Source organism: Mastomys coucha, chromosome X, assembly GCF_008632895.1.
Source record: "Mastomys coucha isolate ucsf_1 chromosome X, UCSF_Mcou_1, whole genome shotgun sequence".
NCBI classification, from domain to species: domain Eukaryota; kingdom Metazoa; phylum Chordata; class Mammalia; order Rodentia; family Muridae; genus Mastomys; species Mastomys coucha.
The window spans coordinates 158,553,705-158,564,226 of NC_045030.1; the positions used below are offsets into that span (position 1 = coordinate 158,553,705).

The following is a 10,522-nucleotide window of genomic DNA, read 5'->3' on the forward strand; positions in this document are numbered from 1 at the left end:
TTTTTTTCTTTTTGGAGGGGAACCTGGGAAAGAAGAAATTGTTAATAAAGAAAAATTAAAAGATTTTTAATCTAAGAATAAAAATAAAAAAGAAATGTTGCATATGCTGGCAGATGTTTGTAATCCCTGAACCAGGTAATTGGAGTCAGGCATATCGTTGGGTCTTACTGTTTGGCCAGTCTAGCCTATTTGGCCAGTTAAAAACTGTCCTAAAAAGTGAAAGAAAAGGCAAGAAAATAAAAGAAATGAAGGAAGGAAGGAGAAAATGGAAAGGAAGGAAAAGGAAAGAGAAGAGAAGAAATATGGTATCTGAAGAATAACACCTAATATTCTTCTTCTGGGCTCTACCCACATGTACACACAGGCATGTAGCCTCCATATGAGCTTCCAACCCCCCCCCCCGCCCACACACACTTAAAAAGAACAGGAGATTTCATGTAGTAAGTGAAAGTGTCTTTGCAAAGACAGAGGCAAATATTGTGATAGTAGAGTTACAAGGCAAATAACTACCTACCAGCAGCAGTTGGAAGGCAGGAAGAAGCAAAGGAGCCTTCCTAGGGTTTTTAGAGGAAGCATGGCCACATTCGCACCTTGATTTATGTATCCAAGTTCCAAAATTGTAAAATAATAAATTTCTGTTGTTTTATGCCATGTGTTTTGAATAGTAGCTTCTGAAATTTCATATGATGGTAGGGAAATAAAACAATTACTTCAGATGATATTGTCATATGATTTTTCCTGAGAAGTTTAAAGGGTTGTCTCTTTCTATGTACTACAGACAGGAAAGGTGCAAACAGATTTCTAAACTGGATATTGCATCTTCAGGACATCAGTGAACTTTGTGTTTAAGCTAGGAGAAACCCTAAATTTATTCTAAATATGAGTATCTTCAAATGCTCTTTGAGCTCCTTTTCATATTGTGCTAGATTTCATCAATTATCCAATTAAGTACATTTTGACATGACTTAATTTTGAGTATTCCTGAGTCTTGACTCTTTTACCCTTATAGTACTATGACTGAATTTTTAAAATATTTCACACACACACATATATACATATAGTGTGTCATTTCCAGTTTTTGTTTGTTTGTTTGTTTGTTTTTTGGAGACAGAGTTTCTCTGTGTATCCTTGGCTGTTCTGGAACTCACTCTGTAGACCAGGCTGTCCTCAAACTCAGAAATCCACCTGCCTCTGCCTCCCAAGTGCTGGGATTACAGGCATGTGCCACCACCACCCAGCCAGGCCAGTTTTTTTTATATAAATCACAACAGTGATTTCATTGAACTGGAAGCTGAGAACATTACCTAGCATTTGGGCTTCTTGTACCATGTACTCTGTTGACAAAGGCCACTGTACTGCCCTGAGTGAATGACCTGGTCAATGGTCACTACTAACAGTGGAGGGATAAGGAGAAATATAGCAGGAATGCAAGAGATCCCCGGGTACCTTTTAGAACTCTCCCATTTTATAAAGTCCATGGCTTCTGTAAAAGTAGATGGGAAACAAGAAGGATGCAGTCCAGGTAGGACTGCTAGTGCTTTGGACTCTGTACAAGTTTCCATGGTGAACTTTGGAAAATATGTATCTAGCACAAATCTGTCCTTTTAAAAATAGATTTAAAATTTAGTGAAATTTTTACTTCCAATTTTATCTAACAAGGCAATAAAAGGTCCTGTAGTTCTTTCTCTAAGCCTCCTGTGCAAACACTAAATTATCTCCTTAATAAATCTGAACTATGATTCACTGAACAAATGCTATATCAATTAGACAGCTACTAAGTGCCAGGCACAGATATAGACCTTGAAAATATCACAAAAAATTTTTGTGTTGTAATCTGGAGCTGCCCTTGGTAGTAGTGATTTTTGTGTGTGAGTGTTTGCTTGTGCATTGTGCACTTGCTCATCCAGTGTGTGTGTGTGTGTGTGTGTGTGTGTGTGTGTGTGTGTGTGTATTTGTGACAGAGTGGGTCATTTGTAACACACTGCCTTCAGGCTAAATCTGTTTACTACTGTTTTTTAGAGAAAATTGTTAATGGAGCATAGTCCCATGTATTTGTTTCTTCTTTGTTTGTGACTGTTCTTTGTTACAGTTCGAAGAGAAGAGTGCTTACAGAAAAGACTAAAACTTTCAAGACTTATATCTTTTATTGTCAAGTCCATACAGAAAAGGCTTGTCAACCTCTGTTCTAGGAAAATAGTGTGCCATAATGAAGGTAAATGTCCTGGGGAAAGCACTTTGTCTGTTTAAGAACTGGTAAGGTGTTCATGCTTGAAGGGAAAGAAACAGGAGGGCATGGAGGAAAGCAGGCTCAATCATATCATCACACTGAGGACTCGAGCCTGTTTTCTGAGGAAGACAGAAAGCCAACAGTGGCCAGACTTAGTGTGGTTTGATTTTTGTCTTAAAGGGGAATTTCAGTTTACTATCCTCCTTTTATTCAATTTTCCTTCCTTATAATTCTCCATCTTTTTCCTCAAGAAACAGCAGCTACTGAATTTAACTCCAGGCTATTTCTGATCCTTGCATCTTTATGGCCCTTGGTTCTATGACTCTGAGGACATGGGGCGACAGTGAAGCTGCCATCTGGCAAGGGCTTATTAAAGGCTGTCCATAACAATAAATGACTCTGAGACTGACCAAAAGAAGGCCAATATTTGGCACACTACACAAAAGGCGCCCCACAGCTTTGCTTCCATCTTTAAATGTATATCCCCTCATTTCAGAATCTGTACCAAATGCTGGCTCATCAACATATAAACATCCTTTATAAACAGCCTTTAGTTTGGAGGAAATGCCTTGTTTGTGATTTTTAAAATGCATTTGCACTGAAGTGGGAAGAATGTGTCATTTTTCATGTGGGAACTAGTGTGACAATGCAATGGTCATTTTCCTTCCACCAGAATGGAAATATACATTGTTTAAATTGAATTCTCTTGGTCTTGATGTCAAACTTAGTATGTTTGTCCATTCAGTCACACAAATGTTGTAGTCATTTTGAAGATGTTATTTGTAGTGCATAATAATTTTGAGTTATTTCCCATTGAGGATATTCTGTTGTATGCCCTCATTTCCAACTTATCCTATCATCCAGGAGAGAGGGGCATTGACTATGAGCTTACTTTCCAGGCCACTTTCTTTCCTTAGGTAGTTTAGTAAATGTGAAATTGTGCAGGTAAAAGAATTGAGAGACAAACTGTGGTAGATATTCAACATCTACTATGATAAATAATTTGACACAAAACTTTTGTGGTTTTACTGATCAAAGAGTGTGTATTTACTGTTTGTGAGTTGGCCAACCCGGATGGTTTAGATAGTTTCAGATACAATTGCACACATTAAATCATGATATTTTTCAGAGTACTATAATGAATATGTGGTTGTGGTATTAATCTGCCATTCTTTTATTTTGTGATTGATGAAAACAAGTGTTTGGTTCATTCAAATTATACATTAAAATTGGTAACAATAAGAAAATGTATGAGGCACAGGTTGATGTTGCTGGGATTTCCAACCCTTAGAAGCCTATATACAAAACATGCAACCCACTTATTATAATTATAAGCTATAAGCCTAGATTGGGCAGATTTAACACTATACTAACTTGTTCCCCAGGTTTAAGACTCTTTGCTACTTGTGGTTTCTCCTGGTCACATGGTTTTGCTCCATCATGGCTACCTCCTCTTCCTCTTCTGTCCTTCTACCTGCCCCTACTCTCAAAAACCTCTAGTCCCACCTTTCCCTTCCACTGCCCAATCACACACTCTAGCCTTTATCACAGGCTGTAGCCTTTATTGACCAGATAAAATGGGGAGAAGGTTATCATAAGCTCACCTGAGTACAGGTGATCGACTGCTCATGGGGGGGAAATCTCTTGAGGCATCATTAACATCAGAATACAAACAGTATCAGGACAACCCCCAACAGGTTGAAATAATTAAAGAGTTTATTACATATATAAGATTTAGATTCCTCTGGCAAATTGGCTTCAGGTTTAAACTGGGAGATGAATGGAATAGATTTTTTTCTTCTTCTAGAGCTATGATTATGGAAGTTAATGCTGTGGTTTGGTTAGAGCATGTTTTATTTGCTATTAATGGAGTAAGTGAAATGTAAAATGATATTCATTTAACTTTTATTAGCAATTTTATTTTCTGAGTTTGGTATTCTGGTCAGTGGTGAAGATGAAGAGCTTAATGCTAACCCTGTTTCAAAGGACTTCTGGAAATCTCTACCTAGTCTGCTTTGTAGCATCTCTTCAGGGCTGAGGTATTTGACTATGCCAGAAAAACTTTCAAGTGGAAGTCATTCTGATGAGGTCTTAGAAGGTAAATAGTGGAAACTGAAAACATGTTTTAAAGGCATTCCATTATCTGAAACCTGCAGCAGGAACTAGGTACCTCATGGGATTTCTGTGCTGGGGAAAAGTCATGTGACTATGTCAATTGGCAAAGCATTTTTTAACTATCATTATGCTGGAGATTTAATCCTTGGCAGATAATGTAGAAAACCCATGAAAACACAGCCTTAAGATCTGAGAGCACTGTCCTTTCTATGATTCTTCTATAGTCAGGTACATTTGGGGAGGAATGTTAGTCTCAAGTTTACTGTTTTGCCTATGGTGGAAAAGAATGGAGAACAAACAACAAACCCTATTTGTTTGTCAAGGAGAAAAAAAGACATAAACCATGCCTAGGTCTTCTGAAGTGCCCTGTACAGAGAATATCTGAGGATATCCAATACTATATTATTCCTAATAGCAGCTATTCTACTATCTATTGGCTTTTGACAATTTATGGGTTACGCGTGGTAATAATGGATCCAACTTCATTTTCCTTAGTAAGCCCTTTTGAAACTATGAACCATTGGAAGTTAAGTATTTAATCTGAGCTAGTCTCTGTTGCAAAATTCATACTTCTGCCCACTTTGTCATATTGTTCTCTGTGAAAACGTTTCAATATTTAAATAAGTTTCAAGGGCACAAACATTTACTTATGAGTGAGCATCTTGAGAATATTATAGCACATCCCTTTAGTTATGGAAACTCTTCAAGGTTAGAATGAGTTAATTTTATTTCCTTTAGGTTCTCAGCATTTTTCTTTTATCTTAGACCCCCATTTTTGATGGAAATAAGGATGGTAACAGGAACAGTTGATCTTTTAGGCTTCATTTCACAGTCAGATTTTATTATTCTTCTGTGGCTTGGAAACTTTCCATGTCTCACATAAAGCACCCAGTTTTAAATTTTCTTCACATTGGTTACTGATAATGCTCCTCATCTCCCCGTGTGTGTGTGTGTGTGTGTGTGTGTTTTGTGTGTGTGTCTGTCTCTCTTTCTGTCTCTGTGTTTCTCTTGGTGTCTCTTGTCTGTTTCTGGTTACCTCTGAAAATCTGCCTCTGTCTCTTTGTCCTCTTTGTCTCTTTTTCCCTCCCTTCCCCTTCCCCTCTCTTCCTCTCCCTCCCCCTCTCTTCCTCCCTTCCTCCCTCCCTCCCTTCCCCCCACCTCCCTGCTGCTCTCAGATTGTGGTAGAGTTTTACCACATAGCTCTCCTGAATTTGCCATGCAGTACATTGCTGGCCTTCGACACATGATAATCTGTCTCTGACTTATCTTCTTGAGTGCTAAGATTGCAGACATGTGTCATCCCACTCAACCCAATTCCATATTTCTACAATGAAAAAATATCTTGACATGTATAAGCATCAATGATATATTTTACACTATTATGATATATATTACTCTATTATGTTTATTAGACAGCAGTTCATAGCATCCCTCCTCATCCTGCAATTCTTATATCCTTTTTGTTTCTTCATCTGTAATGTTCTTTGAGACTTGAGGATGAAGTATTGATAAGAGTGAGGAAGAAACTGTACGTTGTATAGGATCCTACTTCATTGTGTATATGTATAAAATTCTCAAGAATAACAGAAATTATAATAAAAAGAAAAATAGTATATTAGCTATATAAATGATTCATGTTTATGAGGAAGATCACACAAAAACATCCAAGTTATTATTGCCACATAAGTGATTGACATTTTAGTACAAAAATTGGAAGACTTTGGACAACTTAGTGGCACACTTATCTTTATTGAAACTGAACAAATGCTTTTTTAAAATAATCCCTTTTACAGCACATGTAAAATGTAATTGTTTCCATATATTTTTACAGGTTGTCTTTTGAGTAAGCAAAAATACATCTTTTTTTCTTACTTAAAACATGTAGCCAGGATTCAAACCACGTAGCTCTGGTACCAAAAAGGCAACGGGTTATGAAAATCACAGTACAGTTTTAAAGTTTTTAAGTTAATCAAGGATATTTAAAACGATATTCACTTGGATTGAAAGTACAAATTACTGGTCAGTCAACATTAGGACTAGTAGTTACAGCTACAAGGAGGGCAGAAATGGGAAGTTTGAGCTAATCTGAGCTACACCAGTCACAACACACCATCTCCATAAATACTGTGGCTTAGCGGCAGCAATAGCTAAGTTACACTTGGGCACTTAAAGTCACACGTAAATATAGCCAAAGTGAAAAAATATACATGGTATGCTAACTTGATCTAAAATAAAATGAGCATTTGTTTTAAGAGGATATACCAGTAAATCAGTTATGCAACATACAACGAAACCCCCATTTTACACCTAGGAAAGAAATATAATATCAAAGTGCACACCTACACAGACAGTAGAGTAGAAATCTGTTCTTTGTCATTTGTGTTTAATCTTGTTGTTTTCTGGATACGTAGAAAGAATTTACAGCCCACAAAAGGATTTCTCGGGTGAAACACTAATTACAGACATTGTAAATATCATAGCTTAGGAAGCTTGTTTTAAAAACGAGGCAGCATTTTCCTGAAAAAGTTTGGTCCTCAATTTACTATAGACTAGTCACTATTGTCAGATGGTAAGCATTTTCAGTGTGTGTGTGTGTGTGTGTATGTGTGTGTGTGTGTATGTATGTGCACACGTGTGTGCACGTGCATTAAACCAACCTTTCAGAATCAGAACTCATCAAATTAAACCATAACTTAATCATCCCTCGAGAACTTGACCTTGCACATCATGTCTGAGTGATGTGTCATCTGAAAGAACAATGCTATAGACTATGAATGGGAGTTATGCTCATGTGATTCTGCAACACCTTAATTTTGTGCAATTTTCTTCATTGCCCAGAGATCCTGTCTTTTTTCATGTAGGTGCCAGAAACCCAACCCTTATGATTTCCCTCCCCCCACCCTCAATGTTCTTCTCTGTCGAAGCGATATAAAGACACTATTACTGTGTATTTACAAGCACAACACTTAGGCAAGAAGGTCCCAGGGTCAATAGGGTACATCTATTTCTTGTGGACATCTTCATGCCGAATGATCTTGTATGTGATCCAGTAAAAGATGTTGAAAATGAGGAAGGCCAGTGGGAAGGCAGCTCGAGATATGGTGTCGATTCTTTTTGCCCGATCCACAAACTTCTTCTTGATAGCATCAGCATCTTTTGGGGGTTGTGGAAGTGGGTTGGCAGGTGTAGCCTTGACAGCTGTGCCATCTTTCACTTGGAGGCAGTGACCCATCCCATAGCCACTGAAGTTAAAACGACTTTCACGAGTAACATCTTCTTCCTGGCAGAATAGAGACAGGAAGCACAGTCAGTCAATTTTGATGGAAGCTTCCTTAGAATTATAAGGATGAATTATCGTTAACTGTTACTGTAGGAGATTCTTGAAATAGGGAGTGCTTTTTTGAGTTCAATTCAATTATTTATAGCACAGATATAATTCGTTAACTTTCAAGTGGAGAAATTAAATATAAAAATAATGACTCCGTGATCATTTTAATTTATCAACAAACACCAACATCTATGCTATATTCAGTATTCAGTTTTATAAATCATGTTTACCAATCTATAGATTTGATTAGACTGTTTTAAAACAAGTTTCCAAAATTCTAGTGTTATACTATAAATATATGAAGTGTCATTCATTCATTTCTTCTTTCTCCCAAAACACCTTTTCTGAATTACTGTTATATATCTGTCCGTGAGTTAAGAACTTTTAGTACCATGACCCATTTATGGTTTGGTTATTTAGTTAATATTTGATTTAAGATGAACCCCTTAATATACTGTTTCTCCTATGCCCATCCCCCAGTTCATTTCATCTATACAGTGGAGATTATATATTCATCATTTATTATGTATATCTGTTGTACAGACAGTGTTTCCAGTATTTATTTTTAACATTGATTCTTAAGCTACTAAGAATCTTTATGGTAGTTAAGCATACCATTTTAGTCAATGCCAGTGGTGTTTTATGCTGATTATTTCTTCACAAATTAGATGCAAGACAGAAAATAGTTTTTATCACTTGGTCTGAAAGGCAAATCACCTTAGAGACAAATGGGATCACAGTGTGAAGTTGAGTCAAAGGAGGGATCATATGGTGGAATTTAATGACTTACTTGATACCAACCTATCTATACATAGTCATGGATCAAATTATTTTCCCTTTTGTCTAGTTTACTTCTTATAATAATGTATAATTCTCTGCTGTACTTTTAAGCTTACCTAATAATGGTAAAGGTATGTTTCCCAAAATTCAAGAAAACTTGGTATTACTATTACTTATCATTGTTAACTATATGTGTAGTACCTTCAGTCACATATAAAAACTATGCGAAATAGAGAACTTTGAACATATTATGAATGTAAGCTCATTTATATCCCAAATGGAGTGAGGACAAATTGTATCTCATATATTCAAATGAGGTTTTAAAGTCACAGGAGGACCTAGATAGGTAGAGGCAAGAGTAGATATTTTTAGACTTCTTTATTGAGTATAAAATGGAGAGACAGCTGCACATGGATTAAAGAGACGTGTAAGCACTCCAGAATGGGTAGGGATTATAGTTCATGTACTCAGATGGTCCATTCCAGAAGTCAGGAAGGAAAACAGATTGACTTCCATGTGTCTTACTTATCCAGATTAGTACATGCTACTTCCCTCTAAGAGAAATACATGCTGCTTGAAAATGAATAATAGAGTTCCCTAGAGTCCTTCAAGCCTTGGTTTCTCAACACTGCCCATTGTGATAAAGTGCTGTTGGTGATAAAGCCCTAAACATGGCTAAATATGCCATTGCAACCTGGCAACGACTTAGAATTTGAGTTAGAGAGCTAGTTGATGTGAGTAATTGTTAGGCAGTTCATTCCATATATGTATATATGATTTCTAGGAAAGTCAGACTAGGAAACAGAAGGCTCATTCATTTGATACATTAGTTATTCATTGATATTTGTATCTATTTTATTACTGTTTTAGAATTTCATGCATGACTGCTGCATTTTCACCCCATACTTCCCCACTTGAACTTCTCCCATAAGCCCCTCTCAAATTCATGACCTCTTCTTCTTTAATGACTATTGTTACATGTGTGTGTCTATATAAATACATTATGCTGATTCTGTCTAGTGTGTTCATGTGTACACAAGTTTAGGGCTGACTATCTAGGATTGGACAACTTACCGAGGGGTCATCCATGGAGACTGATTCTCCCCCTCTTAGCAGCCACTAATGGCCTATAGCTCTTCATCTAGGAATGAGGCTTTGGGAGATTTCCCATATTAATTTTGGGATATCATTTTGGGATTGTCATTGTGAAGTTTTTTTTTGGTGACCACAGTTTTAAGATCTTTTTTTTACCAGTGAAGCTCTTTGTCAGACATAAATTATACTATTTAACAGCAGATGTGTTGGTCCTCTGGCTCATTGGATCTTTCTACCTCCTCTTGTGTGATGTCCCCTGAGTCTTAGGTATGAGAGTTATGTTGCAGATGGATCTGTTGGGGATAGATACTCAACAGCCATTTGCTCTCTGCATTTTGACCAGTTGTCTAATAGTATTTATTTGCTGCAAAATGGAGTTTCTTTGATGAGAGCTGACAGGTACACTTATCTGTGGCTGTAAGAATACATATTTAAAGTGTTACTGGGAATCCTACTGGCTTATGGAAGTAAGAGTAGTAGTTTCTCTTCTAGACTCCATAACCTTATTGGCCATGGGTAATTGCCCTTGTTTATAGTACCAGGCATGAATTCTTCATCTTTCTTATCAACAAGTGACTCTAGTGCAATCAATAAGGACATTAATTATAACCTTTAATCAGTCCACTTATAATCACAATGAATCAGACCTAAGTTCTTCTAAAAAATAATTGTGAAACTGGTACTTTATAAAGCCATCCCTCCTTACTGTGATTTCTGTTAGATTATCCTATAGAAGTTAGTTTAATGATCGATGGCCCATAGCTTACTAAAAGCAAATGAAGTTTTCATTCAGCAACTAATTGTTGAGTGTTGATTTTGTGTCAAGGGTTCGGCTAGATTTTGTGAGACAGTTAATGTATTTGGAGGTAAGGATCTCTACTTGTATAGATTTTTAGAATGCAATGGGAAAGATAACCTAGAGGTATTATCTTATATAGAATGTGTCAAAGAATATTCAGCCTGACAGATTGAATAAT

General features: G+C 36.7%; 1 protein-coding gene across 3 annotated transcripts in view; it reads right to left on the reverse strand.

Annotated features, from left to right (window-relative positions):
* Positions 1 to 6,071: 6,071 nt before the first annotated feature.
* Glra2 (glycine receptor alpha 2) overlaps positions 6,072 to 10,522 on the reverse strand; it is a 204,574-nt gene continuing 200,123 nt past the window's right edge. For all 3 annotated transcript variants that reach the window (XM_031371060.1, XM_031371052.1, XM_031371071.1), the window contains one exon: positions 6,072 to 7,622. In XM_031371060.1, the coding sequence (XP_031226920.1) occupies positions 7,344 to 7,622 (279 nt within the window). In that variant the 3' untranslated portion in view covers positions 6,072 to 7,343. The remainder of the gene's footprint in view (positions 7,623 to 10,522) is intronic.